The sequence below is a fragment of the Mustela putorius genome, unplaced genomic scaffold (genome assembly GCF_011764305.1).
Source record: "Mustela putorius furo isolate JIRA1106 unplaced genomic scaffold, ASM1176430v1.1 tig00000275_pilon_pilon_pilon, whole genome shotgun sequence".
Lineage (NCBI taxonomy): Eukaryota > Metazoa > Chordata > Mammalia > Carnivora > Mustelidae > Mustela > Mustela putorius.
The window spans coordinates 22,910,468-22,931,253 of record NW_025421341.1 but is presented as its reverse complement, the minus strand read 5'-3'; the positions used below and the strand labels follow the sequence as shown (position 1 = coordinate 22,931,253).

At 54.7% G+C, this 20,786-nt stretch overlaps 1 protein-coding gene across 6 annotated transcripts in view; it reads left to right on the top strand.

Moving 5' to 3' along the window:
* The window catches only part of CFAP65 (cilia and flagella associated protein 65), a 36,276-nt gene extending 15,950 nt beyond the window's left edge, over positions 1–20,326 (top strand). For 5 of the 6 annotated variants that reach the window (XM_004762794.3, XM_004762795.3, XM_004762793.3 and 2 more), the window contains 21 exons: positions 257–502; positions 1,092–1,316; positions 2,273–2,431; positions 2,631–2,781; positions 3,225–3,353; positions 4,175–4,388; positions 4,705–4,833; positions 9,709–9,885; positions 10,190–10,256; positions 10,402–10,512; positions 12,729–12,920; positions 13,022–13,180; positions 14,497–14,640; positions 14,850–14,963; positions 15,159–15,266; positions 17,128–17,172; positions 17,617–17,816; positions 18,104–18,235; positions 18,730–19,206; positions 19,895–20,032; positions 20,146–20,326. In XM_004762794.3, coding sequence (XP_004762851.1) covers positions 257–502; positions 1,092–1,316; positions 2,273–2,431; positions 2,631–2,781; positions 3,225–3,353; positions 4,175–4,388; positions 4,705–4,833; positions 9,709–9,885; positions 10,190–10,256; positions 10,402–10,512; positions 12,729–12,920; positions 13,022–13,180; positions 14,497–14,640; positions 14,850–14,963; positions 15,159–15,266; positions 17,128–17,172; positions 17,617–17,816; positions 18,104–18,235; positions 18,730–19,206; positions 19,895–20,032; positions 20,146–20,308 — 3,480 coding nt within the window. In that variant the 3' untranslated portion in view covers positions 20,309–20,326. Of the gene's footprint in view, positions 1–256; positions 503–1,091; positions 1,317–2,272; positions 2,432–2,630; positions 2,782–3,224; positions 3,354–4,174; positions 4,389–4,704; positions 4,834–9,708; positions 9,886–10,189; positions 10,257–10,401; positions 10,513–12,728; positions 12,921–13,021; positions 13,181–14,496; positions 14,641–14,849; positions 14,964–15,158; positions 15,267–17,127; positions 17,173–17,616; positions 17,817–18,103; positions 18,236–18,729; positions 19,207–19,894; positions 20,033–20,145 lie in introns of those variants that run through there. The other variant, XM_045078751.1, reaches the window with a different exon arrangement.
* The last annotated feature ends 460 nt before the right edge of the window (positions 20,327–20,786 follow it).

Here is a 20,786-nt window from a genome sequence, read left to right as displayed (position 1 = left end):
TGGAGGTCTCTGGAGGACAGAATCATTTTTTGGTGCCAAGCTGTGACCCTCTGTTCCCTGCTCGCAGGGGAGTGACTGGGATGTGTGGAGGTATCTTGGCTCTCCTTGAAGACAGGCCCAGCCAAGCCCACACAGACTTCCCTGAGCCCCCGGGCATCTGGACTACCAAGGGATGTGGCTCACGTGCGGGTCAGTGGGGTGAGGGAGGAGGAAGCATATAGATCTGAGCGTGGATCCCTCTTGTTGTGCACCCCAGCTCTTTCCTGCAGTGTCCGCCGGTGAACCCTCCTACCGTAGCCTGCTCTTGATCAACAAAGGCTCCATGATGTTGACCTTCAACTTGGCCCCCCAGAGCAGCTCAGACATCTCCCTGCGGCCCAGTTCAGGCCTCGTGGCCCCCAGGGCCCACCAGATCTTCCTCATCTGTACCTACCCTAAGGGCAACTGCTGGAAGCAACACCTTTTCTACTTACAGTTTAATTTTTGTCCCCAGTATCTCAAGGTAAAAGGCAAGGCTAGGGGACTGGGTCCTGAGGAATGAGCCGTAGTCTGGGGCTTTCCTTCTCAAAGCCAGATTCTGGGTTGGCCTCTAAATCTCCCCTAAAGTAGCCAAGGGGCTGCTTCTCTCCCCTCCCCCCCAGGAAGTGCCCTAGGAGGGCAAAGACCCCTTGGCCCCATTTGTGAAGAGCTCCCCACCCTCAGGCCCAGCATGTCGACCTCAAGGTGTCTGGGACAAGAAAAGGGATGCAGAGGTCCCAAAGAAATGAGTGGGGGCAAAATAAGACTCATTGCAGGTTGCAGAGGGAGGTGTGGGGTTGGGCTGGAAAAGGAGCCAGGCTGGTGGGCCCACATCTGGCCCATGAAATGATCGGTACCTCCTGTCTCGGTCCCTGGGTTCTTTTCAAGAACCATCTCTTGGGTCGGTCTCCACCTACTCTGCCTTGACAGAAGCTGCCTGTGCCCAGGCTGGAGGAGGGCCTTTTGCCTTCCCTCCCAGGGGAAAAGCTGCCCACCCGTGGCCTCTCAGACATTTGGGGGAGCCGGGGCAGCAGGGTGACATCCGGTCCCTGCCCTCCCTCCCCCGGCCCTAGGAGGTAAGCATGCAGAGCCGGGAGGAGCCCCTACAGCTGAAGCTGGACACCTCTAAGAGCGTGTTCTTCAAGCCCACCTGGGTGGGCTGCTCCTCCACCAGCCTCTTCACCTTCCGTAACCCCTCGCGTCTGCCCCTGGAGTTTGAATGGAGGATTTCCCAACCTTACGGAAAGATCCTGGCCGTCCAGCCTGTGCAGGGGCTTATCCAGCCCAGCGAGAGCATTGTGAGTGCCCCACCCTGCTGCTGCCCCTGCCACCCCTGTGCTCCCATCTGCATGCTCCCCGCACCCTGCCCACAGCCAAGGCTCACACTGGAGAGAGTCTACGTTGAGCTGGGGCTGCTGTCTCTAAGGAGATCCAAGGTCACCTTCACTTTGACCATCATCTCTTACTCACGCCTCTCCGGGGGCCGGACTTATAGTGTGCACCCTCCCATTTATTTGATAACCACCTCCCCCGCCTTACAAGCAGGTGGGACAGCTACCATGGTCTTAGCCCCCATTTTACAAAGAAGAATTGAAACTTAGAGAAGAGAAAGCCATTTATGAATATTACAAATGAGGAGGTGGAGAGCTGGCACTTGAAACACTTTCAAGGGGCAAGTCCTCTCTCCATCCGTGGTCCCCAAAGCTGCAAGATCGCTGCGAGGTGGTTTGGGGCCAGCTGGGTGCGTATCATGAAGGCGTGAGTAAGGGGAGTCCTCAGCAGCAGTCCGAAGGGGGGTACTGGCTGGGACCCAAACTAGCAGAGCCCCATTTCCTGGTCTAGGGCCATACAGACGAGTTGGGGAGGCCGGACACCAGAACCACCAACACATGGTGTCTGGAAGAACCCAGGTGGTAGTCAGGGAGGCCAGAGACAGCATAGGCTCTGGAGTTGGCTTCAGGAGCTCACACTCCAGCTCCCACCAAACCCCTCGTCAGCCGTGTGACCTGCGGCAAGTTACCCCACTTCTCTGTCTCCGGTGTGTCATCAGAAAATGAGGTACTAAATAATACCACTTACCTCGTGGGGATAAAGGATGGAGAGGCTGAAGGAATGAACATAAAATCCGATGTGTGGGAAGGGTTATCACTCAGAGGTACCATAGCTTGGTCCCCCACTGTGGGATCTCCTGTGGCCAGGAGTCTGGGCAAGGGGTTTTGGAGACCCCACGCAGGGATGATCTCTGTGACCCTAGACGCTGACATGGACCTTCAGCCCTCTGGAGGAGACCAAGTACCTGTTCCGAGTGGGGATGTGGGTCTGGGAAGCCGATCTGCCCCCAAACACCAAGCCCCCCGCCACCACCCACTACATGCTCAGGCTGGTGGGCATGGGCATCACCAGCAGCCTCTCCGTGAGTAGGAGAACCCTGGCAGGTGGGGCTGGGGAGCTGCGGGCCAGGGCACAGGTGGGAGGGAAGGCCCCAGGGTGCCCGACTCCAAGAGGGCAAGGGATGGGAGCCATCCAGCCCTCTGGCCCTGTACTCCCTCATCAATTCTCTGAGGCCAGGGGTGGGGAAGCCAGGGCTGTGGCCGGCTGACTCTGGCCCTCAGGTGAAGGAAAAGGAGCTGGAATTCGGGAACGTGCTGGTGAACAGCAAGCAGTCCAGATCGCTGAAGCTTCTGAATGATGGCAACTGCACCCTTTATTACCGCCTGTTCCTGGAGCAGTGCAGCCCTCAGGTCGTGGACAACGGGCCTCTTGGTACTCGAGCCCGGGCCAGGGCTGGGGCCAGGGAGGCTAGCAGGGAGGGACGATGGTTAACCAGATCATGCTTTGGGGGAAGGCAGAGCAGGGCTTAAAACTTGGTGCTTCCACCTTTTAGATGTGTGGCATGGGGTGGGTGACTCTCTGAGCCTCAGCTGCCTCATCTATAAAATGGGACGATTGCCAGCACCTGCCTCCCAGGGCTTCGAGGCAGAGTGAAGTGCTTAGCAGACGCCAGTGACAAAAAACGTGGTTTCCTCTGTCTGCTCTGGGAAGAGGGACTCTGCTCCCTGTTTTCCTGGCTCTGGGCCTGCTCTCTAGCCAGTACTCTGCGCCCAGGGAAGGGTATGTGGAAAGGAGCAGGAGGAGAGGCTGGGACTCCCTGGCCTGCACTGAGGGCTGCTTCTGCCCTTGACCCTACCGGGGTCATCCCTGAGCAGCCCTGCAGCTGGACCGCACAGAGGGGAGCCTGCCACCCCGGTCCCAGGACACTATCTGCTTGACCGCTTGTCCCCACCAGCGCTCCCAGTACTGCTGGAAGATCAGCTATGCTCTCCTCTCGCACAGAGGTACGTGGGCCACCTGAGAGGAAAGGTGGCGGACTGTGTGAGCAGGATCTGGGGTGGGCGGGTGCCGGGGATCCAGACAGTGCCAGCAGGGTGTGCGTTAGCATGCTGGGATGTGCTGGGGTGACTGGTGTGTATGCCTCATAATGACCACATCCGTCCACACAGATGTCCGTGTATGTGTGTGCACATGTGGAAAAAAAAAAAAAAGGCTGATGCGTGTTACCCCATGAATGAATTTTGAAAACGTTACACCAGGTGAAAAAAGCCAATCACCAAAACCCCACATATTGTATGATTTTGTCTATGTGAGATGTCCAGCCAGGACAGGCAACTCTATAGAGACAGAAAGTAGATCAGTGGTGGCTGGGGGATGGTGTCTGGGGAGGGGAACAGGGAGTGACAGCTTTTTGGTACCATGCTTCTTTAGGGGGTGATGGAAATGTTCTAAATTAGATAGTGGTGATGGTGGCACAGCTATGAATATAGGACAAATCTGGATTGTATGGGTTAAAAGTGTTAATTTCATGGTATATAAATTCTACCTCAATAAAGCCGTTAGTGAGAGTCAGTGTGCAAACAAGCGACAACACCCAGTGAGCACCACAATGCACACAGAGCATTTCAGACAATGCCTGACACATAGAAAGTACCAGACGAGGCTTGGCTGTTCTGGAAAGGTCCCAGAGCCTGGGAGATATCCGCTCCTCCTGACAAGGGTCCTGGGAAGGTGGCCAGGGATCCTACATGCTCAGCCTGCATGCTGGGGCCCAGGACAGCAGAGAGGTGAGGCCACTCCTCACGTCCACACCTCTCTCCCCTAGATAACAAGGCTGGGAAGAGGCAGGAGCTGTGTTGCGTCTTCCTGATGGCTGTGTACCCCTTGCTCTCCATCCTGGATGTCTGCCCCGTGGGCAGCGCCAAGGGCATCACCCGGAAACACCTGTGGCGCCTCTTCTCCCTAGACACGCTCAACAGTTACTTGGAGCGTGACCCCACCCCCCAAGAGCTCACCTACAAGGTGCCCACCCGGCACAGGTGAGGTGGGCTCAGGGCGGGGGCAGGGTCTATCTGGGGTGTTCTTGGAGCTCTCTGCCCACACCCTTCCCCCAGCACCAGGACTTATCTATGGAGTGTCTCCCCATCTCCCCCCAAATTCTTTCCATCCCTGGAGTGGCCTGAAGAAGTCAGGGATGGGCTCAAGGTCACAAATGCTAGCCCACCCCAGTCCCCGAGTCCCAGATTCTCCAATTCTCACTGACAGGAAGATGATTGCTTGGCCAGCCATCTGCCCCTGGTGGGGGGTTCCTACTGTCTGCCTCTGTCTCTGAGTCTGAGTCTCTGCTTCACACAGCACAAGCCAGATCCCCACTGTCTTCACCCATCTGAAGCTCGACTTCAACTTCGGGGCGGCGCCAATGGAGGCCCCACCCTCAGTGGTGCTCCTGGCCCTGAAGAACCGCGGAGTGGTGTCCCTGGACTGGTACGGGGGGCTGGGAGGGGGCTGCTGGGGGGGCCCGGGAGGCAGGTGCTGGAGGCCATCTCTGGCTCCAGGTGGACCTAGCTGTCTGGTGCCTGTGAGCAGTGGATCCCCTCCTTCATGGGGTGGGGAGGCCAGTGTGGGATTGGGATCATCCTTCAGTGCTCCAAACCTGTCACTGCCCGAGACGGCCTTAGGCTCAAGAGTGGGAGAGGCTGATGAAGACTGGCATGGTCATCCTAATTGCTTAATGAGTTAGAGGTGTCCTATGGGCTCCTGCTGTGTGCCAGGTACCAATTTATGAGACTTTTCTCCTCCAAGCCTCACACCAACCCCAGGGGGAAAAAAACCTCCTCTGCTGACTTTTGCAGATGGAGGCTAAGGCCACTCATCCATTAGCAGGCAGAGCCGGGTTCAAAGCCAGAGTGGTACCGGTTAGATGGCAAGAAGTCTTCAGAGTGCCTCCATGTCCCAGGCACTGTGCTAGGCAGTGGGGCACCCCCAGTAGAGTTTCAGTCCAGGGAGGCCAAGCCTGTATGGGGCTGAGTGAAGATCTCTGGTGGAGAAGGACAGGGACAGGCTGCCACCGAGCTGGTGTTGGGGAGGAAGACGTGGCTGAGAGAAGTCACGTGGGCTGTGGGAAGGCTGGAGGCCGGCCACAGGGCAGGCTGCGCCTCTATGGTCACAGCAGCCCAGGCCTGGAGCTCTGAGCCTGCCAAGCATGGCCCTTCCTGTGCTTGACTTTCCTCCTGTCGGGGCCCAAACTTGTGCCCAATAAACATCTGTTTCCATGCCAGAGCTTTTTCTTGTTCTTCCTCCCCACCGCTGCCACGCGTCTCGACTTCCTAGTAAATTTCCTTTTGATGACTTCTAACTTTTCTTGCGTAAACGGAAGTGACAAAGAAGTGTACCCACTGGGGTCAGGCTTGAGAGGGATGACCAGGGGCATGGCGGGGGCTGGGGTGGGGTGGGGTGGGGTGTTTCTGCGATCTCAGGAACCTTCCTACCTGAGCAGAGTCTTGGGGTGAGGGCTAAGCTGGAGGGGAAGCAAGCAGTGAGGCTGGCTCCTGTCTGAGAAGGGCCAGGACTATGAGTAGCTGAGGGCTCCTGGCCCTAATGACTTGAAGCTTGGCAGACAGGGCTGCTAGCCAGGTGGGGCAGGCCTGGGGCCCGCCAGAGCTCCAGATCCACCATTCCCTGAGGCTACTGGTGTGGCCAGGAGCCAGGCACTACAGGAAAAGCGGCGTTAGTCCATCCTGGCGCAGAACAGGGTATTTTGGTGGATTATGCATGCAAGTGTGTTTGTGTAGGAGCAAGCCAGCTCACACTCTCTGTGGAGAGAGTCCAGGTGGCTGGAAACCGAGGTGGGAGGAAACCCAGGCAAGGTGCCCACTGAGCTGAGCCCATCCATCAGGAGATCATCTGAGGTTCAGGAAGGCAGTCCGTGCTTCTTCCAGGAGTCCAAGCACAGCGAACCTTCCTTGGAAGGCTTGACTCTCCTAGGTTTTTTGTGTTGTTGTGTTTCCTTTCAATTTCTTAGAAGGCTATTTTTGAAACTTCTAGCTGGTCTTTGCTGAGCTCATAAAAAACAGACTGAAGGTTTTATTCCTGCCAAGATCAGTAAGAAATGGGGAGTGTGGACTTGGCCTGGAGGCAGCCGCAGGCAGGACAGAGTGAGAACCCCAAGAGGGAGGGGGAGCATCGGAGGGAAGAGGAGCCTAGAGTGGCCTTCCCCGCTCCCTCCGGGTCTTCTCCCCCCATGCCTCTGCTCCGGCCCGGGGAGGTGGAAGGCCTTACCAACATCAGATACTCAGGCTAACACCTCCTGGTCCCTGGTCCCTCCTGGTCCCTGCACTCATTAAGTCTTGGCTAAACGTTTATTGGGGGCTTCTAGGCCCAGGCTCCCGACATGGCCCTCAGAATCGAGGTGCCGACAGGTCCAAGCCTGGCCCCCCAAGAGCTGCAGGGGTCTGAGGCAGGGTGATGTGGGCTGAAGAAAGCTACAACTGAGCTAGACCAGCAGCTTAGGGAGAAGACGCAGAGAGGCTGCAGAGAACCTTCCAGACAGGGAGGCCTGGATGGCCCAGTCGGTTAGGCATCTGTCTCTGGCTCCAGTCATGATTCCAGAGCCCTGGGATCAAGTCCCTGTTGGGTTCCCTGCTCGGCTGGAAGCCGGCTTCTCCCTCTGCCTGCTGCTCCTCCTGCTTGTGCTTGCTTTCTCTCTCTCCCTCTGACAAATAAATAAAATCTTTAAATAAAATGGTGGCGGGGGGTAAGAACCTTCCAGACAGGGGGCCTGGTGTGTACATGAGTAAGAGAAAAAGGCTCAGCCCACCTAGAGTGTTGACAGAGGAGGAGGATGGGGTCCCGGGTGTGACTGGGAAGGCAGACAAGGGCCACGGCATCGGGACCTTTCTCCTAGGAGTGTGGCCTTCTTCCTGAGGGCATGGTGGCGATGAAACGGGGACAGGGGACAAAGACATGATCTGCCTTCGAGACCTGCCACTCTGGTCTAGGGTGTGGGGTGCAGGGAGAGAAATGGCCTCGGAGCCTGAGGCAGGGGAGCCAGCAAGGGGCGCCCCCCACTAAGGGACTGGCAGGGAAAAAGGGGTCAGGATTATTGGGAGGGGGACTGAGCAAGGGCAGCGAGGGAAACAGAGGTGTCGAAACTACCCAGATAACCCCAAAGTAGCAAGATCTCCACTTGTGCCGCTGATCAGTATCCCCTGGATGAAGTGAGGAAGCAGTTTATTCACCTGTCAAAAGACACAAAGCAAGCAACTCTCCGGCTCCCGCTGCATGTCTGCTCCTCTGGGGGTGATGGAGGGTTTGTGGGGGGGCTTCCACCCCCAGCCCCTGTGCCATCCACATGTGAACACAGCCCAGGGTTACTCTGTTCCCCTTGAATTTTTTTTTACAGTATTGGCACGATGCTGTGCATACTGCTTTCTGTTAGATCATTAACATTTTCACTCAGCATTACGCCCATAACATTCCCTTCAGATCAATACAGATCAGTGCATAAAACTAACTCTTTTTTAAAAGATTTTTTATTGATTCATTTGAGAGAGATTGTGTGTGCAAAAGAGAGAACATGAGCAGGGGTAGGGGGAAGGGAAGTGGGAGAAGCAGACTCCCTGATGAGCAAGGAGTCCGATGCGGGGCTGGATCCCAGGACCCTGAGATCATGACCTGAGTCCAAGGTAGACGCTTACCCCACTCACCCACCCAGGCGCCCCTTAACTCTTTCTCTGTAATATTTGGCATAATATTCTGTAGTATGAATGTTATTAAACTGAAGTTATTAAACTCCTCCGGTATTGGATGACATTAGTTGTTCCCAGTGGGTTTTTCTTTCCCCCACTACAAAGAAAGTTGTAACAAACATCCGTGTGCACGTGTGTGTGTGTGTTGCTGTGCACACGTGTGTCAGCATGAGCATGTGCACGCATACCTTTATTCCTACAGGTTAGTTCCCCAGGAGAAAATTCCCGAGTCAAAGGGCTCATGCAGTTTTTATTCTAGTAGATGCTGTCAAAATTCCCACAGCAGAAGGTGGTAGCCGTGCCTTCTCTCCTTTCCTGTTTGAAGGTGTCTGTTCTTTCAAAACTTCCAGTGTTGAGTGGAACTGTTTATCACATTCCTTTATTTTATTTTACTTTATTTATTTGACAGAGAGAGACACAGCGAGAGAGGGAATACAAGCAGGGGGAGTGGTCGAGGGAGAAGCAGGCTTCCCGCTGAGCAGGGAGCCCAGTGCAGGGCTCGATCCCAGGAACATGACCAGGGAACATGATCAGGGAACATGACCTGAACCGAAGGCAGAAGCCTAATGACTGAGCCACCCAGGCACCCCATGTTTATCACATTTCTGATGTGAAACTATTTTAACACTGATTCAAGGGAGGGGCGCCTGGGTGGCTCAGTGGGTTAAAGCCTCTGCCTTCAACTCAGGTCATGATCTCAGGTCCTGGGATCGAGCCCTGCATCGGGCTCTCTGCTCAGCGGGGAGCCTACTTCCCTCTCTCTCTCTCTCTCTGCCTGCCTCTCTGCCTGCTTGTGTTCTCTCTCTGTGTCAAATAAATAAATAAATAAATTTTTTTTAAAAAAAGAAAATTCCATTAAAAAAAAAAAGACTGATTCAAGGGAGTCTAGGTTTGCGGTTTCCTCCATTCTTTGAGCATTTCCACTTTGACTGCTCCCTGTTCCTGCCATCTGCCCAGTTTGAGGCCAGTTCTCTCTGTGTATCTGCAAGCAGAGGGGTCCTCCTTTTCAGATCATAACTCGGGGACCCCTTCACCTCTCGCTGTGTTAACCAGCTTGAGGGCAGTATGCACTTTCCCACAACATGAGGCATTTGGGGGACATGAATTCTATGCCCAGACTTGCTCTAGATTCGAGAACACCAGCCCTGCTGGGGCATCTGTTCTCCGCCCCAGGCTCACGCTGGCCTAGACACCCTCCCCCTGAATGGAGGGGGGCTGGTATGTGCTGCTGGCATTTGTAGGTGCTTCAAATGGCCCTCCCTAAGGGCTTTGTCACACAACCATCCCCCTGGGTTTAGTGACTAGCTAGCTCAAAGTTCCCCATATACACGGGTTGTCCCCCTTGACTCCTGTCCCTGACAATGGAAGCCCCAGTCTCCACTTTCCACTCCATCACCAAGGACCTGCTGCCATTTCTGGGTTTGGGTTTGGGGTCGTTATGAAGTGAGAGTCCGCTAGAGCCATGTTTTCTCAGCCACGTGTGGGGCAGCTTGCCAAATCGGGTGGGGGAGGGAGGGAGTAGGGGAGGACTCCTGGGAGGCCTCCATCCACTCCGCCTGCTGTGTAGAGCTCCCACCTCTCTGTTCTAAAAGGCTTGCATACCCTCTTCCAGGGCCTTCCTCTTTCCAAGTGACCAGCAGATTGACCTGGAGTTGTGGGCACAGCAAGCGGAGTTTGACGCCACTGAGCTCCACCAAATGCGTGTGCAGGACAACTGCGTATTCTCCATCAGCCCCAAGGCTGGGAGCCTGAGTCCCGGGCAGGAGCAGGTGGTGGAACTCAAATACAGGTGCTCCTCCCATGCCTGTCCACACTTCTGGTCCTGGAGACCCACCCCACCCCCTGCTTTCCCTGTGCTCCCAGAGTAGCTCCTCCTTGGACTCTGGTGACTCCACCACCAGGGTGCGCACCGCCAAGGGAGGACCCTGTCCAACCACTTGGCAGGGAGGCTTCATGTCTCTCTTGCCCTATCCCAGCTCGGGGGGTTCCTTCCACACTCTCCCAGGGGCTGGCCCCCTCAAAGCTACAGGCACTTTGCTCTCCTGCGGGTACTGGGGCTCTGTAACTTCAGCCCAGACTCTCCTCCCTTCCAGCCACGTGTTCATTGGCACTGATCGCCTCCCAGTGCTCTTCAAGGTGTCCCACGGCCGGGAGATCCTGGTGAGACCCTCGACCTCATTCTGTCCTGGACACCCGAGAGAGGAGCAGGGAACTGTGCCCCTGGAGACCTAGGGTCCAGAACTTTGGGCTGGGTGCTTCTGTTCCTCCTGGGGAAGGATGCTACTCATGGGCTTTCTATTTCCAGCTAAATTTCATAGGTGTGACAGTGAAGCTGGAGCAAAAGTACGTGCATTTCACCTCCACTAGCCACGAGTTCGTCCCTGTCCCCATTGGCAACACACTGCCCCCAAGGCAGGTGAGTGGTCTACGTTGTCCCAGTTACCAAGAAGCCTAAGCATTGATCTCTGTGTATCTGCATCAGCCCTCTACAGGGTAACAAAGACCTTGCCCTCCAGAAGTCCTCACGCTGAGAGGTGGGGCTACAGGTCAAACACTGAGTTGGGGTAACTGAGAATGATCCAAGATGAGAGGCTTCTGCTTCCTGGTGCCTGGTGCGAAGCCCTTTGCCTCATTCCCATGTTCTCATGCAAAAGCAGGGGGTTCTCTCCCCTAGAACAGGATTCTTTGAACTTCTTTGACCAGGAGTCACACTAATATATTTTGGATAATAATCCCATAATAATCCCATAAGTACAAAACATATACTTAAAACAAAATATCACAAATTAGTATGTACACTACTACATGCAAAGTGTTCAGATGTTTTCCATTTTTACTTTATTCTGTTCCACCTGCTAAATTGCTTTCATGGCCTGCTTACTAATAGGTCTCAGCCCCAGGTTGAAAATTGCTGCTCCAGGAAGGACGTTTTTCTGAAGTGTGAAAAACTAGACTATGAATCCTTGTGAAGCTATAGAATTTTCTTTATCAAGTGGAGGGAACTGAGTTCCTTTGCTCTGAACATGTACAGTGGAAATCTCCCAGAGGGGGATGTAGTATTTTCCCAAACTTGTCATGGCTGCGAAATTTCTTTTTTTTTAAACATTTTTTTAAAAGACTTTATTTATTTATTTGAAAGACAGAGATCACAAGCAGGTAGAGAGGCAGGCAGAGAGAGAGGAAGGGAAGCAGGCTCCCCCTGAGAAGACAGCTGGATTCGGGGCTCGATCCCAGGACCCTGGGATCATGACCTGAGCTGAAGGCAGAGGCTTTAACCCACTGAGCCACCCAGGTGCCCCAGCTGTGAAATTTCTAACCATTTAGAAGTCCTTGTATTTCTGAACAGAAGTCTCTGGTCGTCCAGCCTAGAGTCAGAGGAATGGGCTTTCCGGACCTGGGAGACCATCCTTTACCTTACTGGCTTCCTGGAAGCCCCCCTGCCCCCCCAGGCCAAGGCTACAGAGGCCCAGGTCCTTGAAAAGGAAAGCACTGATTGGTGCCCCCTGGAGAGCTTTCCTGAGAGACTAGACCACTTCCCTGTGGGGTCCTGAACATAGACACTGGAAAATGCCCCCAGATCTAGAGCCAGGAGATCCAACCGTGCCTCCAAGCAATCTCCAGAACTGGCCAAGCTTCCTCTTTCATTCATGAGAGGATGATAGACGGTGGCCTGGACCCATGAGAGGACAGCAGAAGTAGAAGTGAACAGATTTAATTTACATTTTGGAGGCAAAATCGTAGGGACTTACTGGGGGTAGCTTGAGAATGTAGGAGAAAGACAGGGATTGAGCTGTAATGAATTCCTAGTTGGAGCATTTACTGAAAGGAGGTGCACTCCGAGGCAGTAGGGAGGTAGAAATAGGCTTTCTAGTGAAGAGTTGGGTTTTTACCAAATTTGAGATGTCTGTGAGACGATCAGTGGCTGGCAAGGGGGCAGGAAGGGCTTGGGAAGCGGAAGTCGGATACCAGGTGGATACCAGGTCTGAAGCTTGGACGTAGCCCAGGCTAGAGAAATAAAATCAGCATATTCAGGAGTGCATGCTGGGAAAGATGAGGAGACAAGACCTAGGTCCAGATGAACTGTTTGCTCTCTCTGACTTCCATTTTCCTATCCTAAAATGAAGGCTTGGACCAGAAGATCTTGGGTTTCTTCCAGGACATTCTGTGATTCCCACACTTTGGAGTTAATCCTGGGGGACATCATAGCTTCCTTCCCCTCCCTCCTCTGCCTTTAAGCAGGACTGCCTCTAAGGGCAGACGTGGAAAGTGGCAGCCTCCCGGAGGGTTAGAACGAGAGCCTGAAGGGCTAGAAGGGTGCGTGCATGGACAGTTCTGTAAATCCCCATGCTAGAGACACAAGTGTTAGTGTTGTCTTATACCTTGACAAAAGTAAATGAATAGCAAATAAGGATTACAGATTATCCTAAAATGTCCCAGACTGAAAATGCAGTTACATACTTCTTGGATGATCAGGCCATAATGGAAATCAGAGGTGGTTAGGGGGCTCTGGAGCGGTAAAGTCACATCATGGAGATCAGCCTGTCTTCCCACCTTGGACATAGAATCCCAGGCTCTCTATGCTGCAAACCCTGATCTGGTGTGGAAACTTCATTATTCCTGCCCCCCTTGCAGATTTATGAACTGTATAATGGTGGCTCGGTGCCTGTGACATACGAGATCCAGACCAACATCCTGTCGCAGGTTCAGGAAAAAAATTTCGATCACCCCGTCTTCTGCTGCCTCAATCCTCATGGAGAGATCCAGCCGGGCACAACTGCTCAGGTCTTGTGGATCTTCTCCCCTATTGAGGCCAAGACCTACATGGTGAGCCGCAGCCTGGGCTGAGTAAGGGCGGGGGTTGGTGTTGGCTTCCCTCAGCAAGCCTTGCTCTGACCAGTCCCTTCCCCACCCTCCTAACTTCCTAGGTAGATGTACCCATACATATCCTGGGATGGAACTCAGCCATCATCCGCTTCCAGGGAGTGGGCTATGACCCCCAGGTCATGGGGGACACAGCCCCATTCCACAACATCTCCTCTTGGGACGACCACTCCATACATTCCAGGCTGATGGTTCCTGGACAGGTAGGGGTAGGGAGGTGGAAGGCCTGAGGCCTAGGAGGAGCCTGAGGGCCCCCCGGGCCAGGGCAGAGGGAAGTTGGGAAGGAAATGTGATAGAGGTGATAAGGGAGGGATACAGAAGTAAAACCTGGAACTTGACCTCATCAAGCAGGCAGGACTGGCTCCATGAGAGGCTTACCCTGCCCCCTAGTGCCCACAGGTGTTCCTGCTCAAGTCACTCTGGGAATTGGGATGGGGATTTTGGAAGGGATAGAAGGAAGCTCTCCCATTTTAGGGCTGTAAAGTATTATCTTCACACAGAACAGTCCCTCCCTGGACCTAGATGGATTTTGCCATAAAATATCTAGGGTCAATAACCCCATCTTTAGTTCAAACACACCCCACTGTTGGGACGTCTGACCCATTCATTCATCCACCCAGCTGTCCATCTCCTCCCACTGGCCCACATGCTCATGTTTTTTAAAGATTTTATTTATTTATTTGACAGAGAGAGAGATCACAAGGAGGCAGAGAGGCAGGCAGAGAGAGAGAGAAAGGGAAGCATGCTCCCTGTCAAGCAGAGAGCCTGATGCGGGACTCGATCCCAGGACCCTGAGATCATCACCAAAAGCCAAAAGCAGAATCTTAACCCACTGAGCCACCCAGGCTCCCCCCACATGCTCATTTACTCATCCACCCAACCATCTGCTCACTCACTTCTCCATCCATCCTTCCGTACAGCCACCCAGTTGCTATACACCTATACATTGGCCTGTCCAGCCTTCCACTCCTACCCTCTCTGGACTCTAACTGCATGACGAGCACTTTGGAGGCCCTGAGGACACAAAGAAGAGCCAGACAAAGTCCCAGCCCTGGAGACATTCAGGGTCTGGACAGAGAGGAAGTGTCCCTCCCATGTGACCTCAGTCTTTCCAGAGCCCCTACTGTTCTGTTCCCATTGACAATGCCAACTGCTGATCTCCCCCCACACACCATTAATCTACAAGCATTCTTCAGGGATTCAAATTATGGTGGCTTTAGTTCTCTAAGCAAATTCTGATTTCTCAGCCCTCCCAAGCCTATTTTAATGGTCAAAAGCATAAGCTTTAGGGTGAGACTGTCTGGGTTTATCCCCACTGTGCCTATAAGAGACCTTTGGACAAATTCTTTATGCTCTCTAAACCTTAGCAGCACTGGCTGTAAAGTGGGGCGACAATAATACGTGTATCACGGGGGCATGGTGAGGATCAAATGCCTGTGAACTGCCTACCCTGACGCTTGCCGAAGGCACTCGGTAACTTCACCTCCCCAAGTGGCTGTTGTGTTGTCTCCACAAACAGAACGTCGTCTTGTCCCAGTCCCATATCTCCCTGGGAAACATACCTGTGCAGAGCAAGTGCAGCCGCCTGCTGTTCCTCAACAACATCTCCAAGAGTGAGACAATTGACTTTGAGTGGCAGCTGCAGCCTCTAGAGTTTGGGGAGGTGAGAGTCCCATATTTCTAGAGAATCAGAACCTCTAGCAGGACTCCAGGCCCACCTTATTCCACCCCATCCTGTCCCATCTTGTCCTATTTCACCCCACCTAGCCCCTCCCCTCCCCATCCCATACCGCCCCGTCCTGCCCACCCCATTTCATCCCACTCTATCCCATCCCTGTGAAGCTCCAGAGACCCCTTCCCCCAAACAAACAGGTGTCTGTGAGTCCCATGACAGGAAAGGTGGCTCCTGAAGAGACGATTCCCTTTGTGGTGACCCTGAAGGCCTCAGTGCATGCCAGCTTCTACAGCATGGACCTGGTGTGCAAGGTAGGACCAGCATCAGAAAGAAGCCGGGATGGAGCATAGCTCCCGGTACTGGGATGTGGCGTTGGGGGTGGTGGTGGTCTATGAGATCCCCAGACCTTTACTGAAAGGCAGGGGCCAGCCCCTGGAAGAGTGAGGGGTCCACAGCACACAGGTCCTCCAGACCTTGGCCTCCTCCCTCCTTGTCCTGGGCTACAGGTGTACCGACAGAAACTCCTAAACCAATACCGTAAGGAACTACAGGAGTGGAAGGACGAGGAAATACGGCAGGAAGTGGAGTTCACCATCACAGATAGGAAAGGGAAGGTGAGTGGGCCTTGAACATCACAGATCTTTCTGATTGGCCTTACCAGAGGGGAGAGAGGTGGGGGTGTGAGGTGGTCCTACATGCAAAACTGGCCAGCCTGTCCTAGATCAGCTTGCTTCCATTAGCAGAGCATCTCCCCAAGAGACGCTGTTCTGTACACAGAAGACTGGCTGACCATTCCCAGCCTCGTGTAGCCAGTGTTTAATGGGTGCCTGCTAAGTGCTGGGCACCGGGGAGCCAAAGGAGGCAAGACAGCTCACCTTCTGATGGAAAACGGTGTGGGACAGGGGTTTCAGAGGCAGACTCTGGAGACAAGTTGCCCAGTTTCTATTCTTGGCTTTGAAGATTTCTAGTTCTGAGATCTTGGTCAAGTCACTTATTGTCTCTGTTCCCTTAACTATAAAATAGGGGTAATGTGTCATCTGGGATTGAGTTCAAAATAATCCAGGAGTGCCTGATGGCGCAGTCAGGGAAGCGTCCGATTCTTGATTTCAGCTCAGGTCATGATCTCAGGCTCTGCACTCAGCAGGGAGTGGGGTTGAGATTCTCTCCCTCTGCCTCTGCCCCTCCCCCAACTCACTCGTGTATGCGCAGGTGCTCTCTCAAATAAATAAATCTTTTTTTTTAACTTATTTATTTGACAGAGAGAGATTACAAGTAGGCAGAGAGGCAGACAGGGGGTGGGCTGGAGGCAGGCCCCCCACTGAGCAGAGAGCCCGACACAGGGATCGATCCCAGGACCCTGGGATCATGACCTGAGCCAAGCCGAAGGCAGAGGCTTTAACCCACTGAGCTACCCAGGTGCCCCTAAATAAACAAATCTTAAACAAAAATCCAGTAGGGCACAGATGAGACAAGACTGGCCGTGACCTGCTGATTGTTGAAGCTGGGTGGACTCTTGGTACATTCTCTCTACTTTCCAATGCATTTGAAATTTTCCATATTAAGAAGGTTAAAAATAAAAGTTTAAAAAATATTTTGAATGCAAGTAAAATAGTGTCCGCTTCGCAGCACTGTTGTGAGGATCGAATGAGTTAAAGCCTGTGAAGTGCCTACAACAGTGCCTGGTACCCAGGAAACACGCACTAAGCAGGCTATTCCTATCTGTAGGGGAGCCGGAGAGTAAAGGTGAGACCACACAGCCCTCTTGGTTCCTCCCCCAGCTTCCCAGCCTCCCTGGGCTGCTATTCTTTTTTTAATTTTTTTTTTAAGATTTTATTTATCCATTTGACAGAGATCACAAATAGGCAGAGAGGCAGGCGGGGGGGGGGGGGGAGCAGGCTCCCCGATGAGCAGAGAGCCCGATGAGTGCTCCATCCCAGGGATCATGACCTGAGCTGAAGGCAGAGGCTTTAACCCACCGAGCCACCCAGGCGCCCCTGGGCTGCTATTCTTGCACCTTGCTCACCTCTGTCCTCACCACACTCAGCCCCCAGGAAGGCTCTGCTCCCCTCTGAAGCTCTGGCCCAACTATGAGGGCACAACCTCCTGTCTGGAGGGTGTGGGAGAAGGGATTTCTGGATTAAATCTTAATAAAGGAGAGAATTTCCTTATCGCACTGAACTGCAAAGTTCCGAGGCACAAGGACAAGCACCCTTGGTACAGTCTGCGTATATTTGCTCACACCTCCTTTTTTCCTTCAGCTGGGTGATCTGATTTTCCTTGTCTGTGGGCAGCACTTCCCTAAGGAAGGTCCTGGAAGGAGGTGTGGCTGGGAGGTGGGGGAGATCAGGAGGGCAGCAGGTCCTGGCATTGGCTGCTGGCACCTCCCCACCCCCCACCTCGTGGGTTGGCAGAAAGGGTAAGAAGAGGGGCTTCCCTCTTCTTATACCCTAAGTATGGGTCTCTTTGCTTCCATAGAGAGAAGAATATTGTAGAGCCTGTGTCCCTAAGAGGAAGTACAAGGTGAGCTCATATGCCCCGTCTCCTTGGGATAAATTGAGCAGTCCTTTCTTTCTTTTTTTTTTTTTTAAGATTTTATTTATTTATTTGACAGAGAGAGAGATCACAAGTAGGCAGAGAGGCAGGCAGAGAGGGGGGTGGGTGGGAAGGAAGCAGGCTCCCTGCTGAGCAGAGAGCCTGATGCAGGGCTGGATCCCAGGACCCTGGGATCATGACCTGAGCTGAAGGCAGAGGCTTTAACCCACTGAGCCACCCAGGTGCCCCTTTCTTGCTCCCAGAGATACTCCCAACTGCTGGCCCAGCCTCCTGGAAGGGAGGGATGGAAGTGCCAATGGGCGGGGTCACACTTCGATTTGGCTCCAAAGGCCTGGTTGGGGGGCTAGAGATCCATCGGTGAGGGAGTGACATCCCCAAATCCTTGTCATCCACGTCTCTCCCTTTCCAAAGACGCTGCCCCCCATCAAGAGTCAGCAGCCTCTCAACCGGCCTGTCAGCTGGAAACTTAAGATCCCAAAGAAGAAGATATTGTGGCCCCGTCCCCAGCCGCCCTCGCCAGGCATGCTGTGCTTGAGCCTCACGGCCCGTGCTCATGCCCCCGACGACTTCCTGGCCAACTGCTCTGGCTTTCCCCAGCACTTCCTGCACCGGTGAATTCTCAGGCAGGGAGGGGGTTTCTGCTGCTTGGGAACCCACCTGGGCTTCTTGCCCTTCCTCCTTCCTTATCTTTCCAACTTGGAGCCTCTCCAGGTCCTGTGCTGACCCTGGGGTTTGGGCTTTGGTCCCCATATGCCATAGCATTACATTTGGGCCAAAGCGGTGGGCTGTCCCAAGCTCATCTATGTTCTGACTGGATGGCCACCGCCACTGCTCATGACACCCCCCACCCAGCATGGTGGCTTTCCCAGGCCACTCAGAATGTCATGGCCTGCTCCAGGGAGCTGCCAAAGAGGAAATACCACAAGGAGGAAAAGTTGGAGTCTTCTGAGGAAGAAGCCCAAGACAAGTGGGCCCCCATCTCCAAGCAGGAGAAGCAGCTCCTGATCGACTGTCTCACCACCATCATCAGGTGATCTCACCAGCTTGGCCAGCCAGCTCTGTGTCCACCCATGGCCCCTGAAGTCCCAGCCCTTCCTTTCCTGAAAAAATAGAACTTCCCCACAAGATCCTTCTACTGGTGGCCCCAGGCCCTGCAGGATGGGGCAGCTCTAATGGAGCTTGCTAGAAGGATCCTCAGGGCTGGATTCTGAGTTCTGTCCTGTCCAGATAAGGTCTGAGCCAGTTCACTGTCTCCCTGGGGTTCTTGTCCCTTATCTGCCTAACTCTGACCTCCTGGCTCTGCCTCTAAGATCCCATGGAGCTCAGAGATGCCTTCCTCCAAAGGAGGGGTGGGCGGGGCAACTGACTCAGGGCTGGCCTCCCCCACCAATCACCCATTTGTAGACACAGAAGTCAGGAACTGCCCCTTGAGGCTTGGCTCTGAAGCCAGAGCCCCACAGGGGGTGTAAAGTCCCCCTGGCAAGCCATCTTGGGGAGGACCTCCTCCTCCTGCCTTCCACACAGGGGTCTGCTAGAAGACAAGATATTCCATGAAGCCGTGGACCAAAGCCTGGTGGAGAAGATGCCTTACTTCTGCCAGTTCTGGAATGAGCAGTCCGCCAAGATCACGGCCCAGAGCAACACCCTGCAGTTAGCACCTGTCCTGTCTCCATCCTCCAGCAGCTGGGAGGCCAGCAGAGACAAGGAGTCCGAGGAGGACAAACTGAGGCGGGACAAGAAAGTGGGGGAAGAGGAGGAGGAGAGTGGAGAGGAAGAGGAGGAGCTGGACGAGGAAGAGGAGGAAGAAGAGGAGATAGAGGAGGAGGAGACAGGCAAGGGGGAGCAGGAGGAGGAGGCGAAGGAAGAGAAGTCGTCCTGGACGGAGACTGAGCCCACACTGCAGCCCACATCCCAGGAGTCCCTGAAATGGCAGTGGCAGCAGCAGCTGAAGGTCATGGTGAAGGAGGAACAAGAGCAGGATGAGAAGGAGACCATCAGCCGGTGAGCAGCCAGACCTGGCTGAGGGTTCACAAAGCAGGTGTGTGCAGAAGGATCCCAGGAGGCCGTGGTGCGCTAGGAGCCAGCCTCTGTCTGGATGCAAGGCTCTTCCCAGCTCAGCGTTCAGTGACATCCCGCTGGTACCTTAAGACCTTCAGCGAGGTATTTACAGAATGCCGATCTGGGCTTTAGTTATTCCCTCCCAGACCCGGCTATTAAACCATTTTCTAGCACACCACTTCCAGGGCATAGTTGAATGGTTTTCTAGAGCCAGGAGAGAAGTGCCAGCTTTTCCTGGAGGGACTTTGCCTGGGGCTGCTCTGTGGCCCTAACTGTCTGCTTTGGGATCCCTTAGGCCCTACCCAGTCCCTTGGGCACCTCCTCACAGGTTGATGCCTCTCCCCGGGACCTGGCTCTGACATGGGACCGACAACTGCCTGGGTTCCCAGCCCACCACTTGTTCCAGCGGCAGGATGTTTGGCCACTTGGTCCCTTTGAGTCACAGTTAGAGCGTCTGTAGAGTTGGAACAAGGATGCCTTATAGTGCTGGGCGGGCGGGGAGTGGGATGAGAATCCACGTAGGCTGAGCCCAGGGCACACACGGCACAGCACGGAAGAGGCCCGCGGAGAACACGAGCGCCGTCGATGGCGGTGCTGACACCCGCGTCCTGCCCCCATCCCCGCCCCGCAGGCTCCCAGCGTTCGCCAACCTGCAGGAGGCGCTGCTGGAGAACATGATCCAGAACATCCTGGTGGAGGCGAGCCGCGGGGAGGTGGTGCTCACCTCGCGGCCGCGCGTCATCGCCCTGCCGCCGCTCAGCCCTTCCAGGTGTGGGCGCCGACTGTGCCGGAGGGGCGCGAGGGCCGCGAGGGGCGGCAGAGGCGGGTAGGCTCGGCCCGAAGGCTCTCTCCTACCTCCCTCTGGGGCTTTCTGTCTTCCAGAATTGAGACTCCCGACTTGCTTTCGGCGGCGCCCCTTGGGCTGCAGCAGGCCGAGGTGTCCCGCCTGGTGGTGCCGCCCCCTAGCGACTCTTTGAGGATGCCACACCCCAGCCCCGCCGACTTGCGGCCCTCCGTGCCCCCCTCTCCACTGCCCGGCCACTAAAGCATATAGCCTTCTGTATCTGCCTTCACTTTATTTACCCGACGCAGAAGGAATTCTCGAGCGCGCTCTGGGAGGGACAGATGGTTGGAGTGGCTGAGGTGGATTGCGGCGACTCGTTGCAGACTTGAGGGTGGGGAGGTTGCTTCTCTCCACTCCGCAGCATAGCCGGGCCAGAGTTCTGGCCGCTCGCTGCTGGGCGCTGGACGGGGTTTGGCCAGTGGAGGGCGCTTCGGGCGGGCCTAATTAGCCTTTGCTGCGCATTGCCTGGGGGACAGAAACTGAGCGCCAGGCGGTATCCGCGCAGCAGGTGGCTGTAAGGCGAGGTGACCACCCCTCCCCTTTCCCTGTTGCTTCTGCTCCTGGGCTCGGCCCCCTCCACCACCGGCCTTTTCTCAGTATCTGTCTGGCTCCGGGGACTGAGCTAAGAGGCTGAGAAGGAAGGGAAACCGAGGCACATCGCAGAGCGCTAAGAGCTACC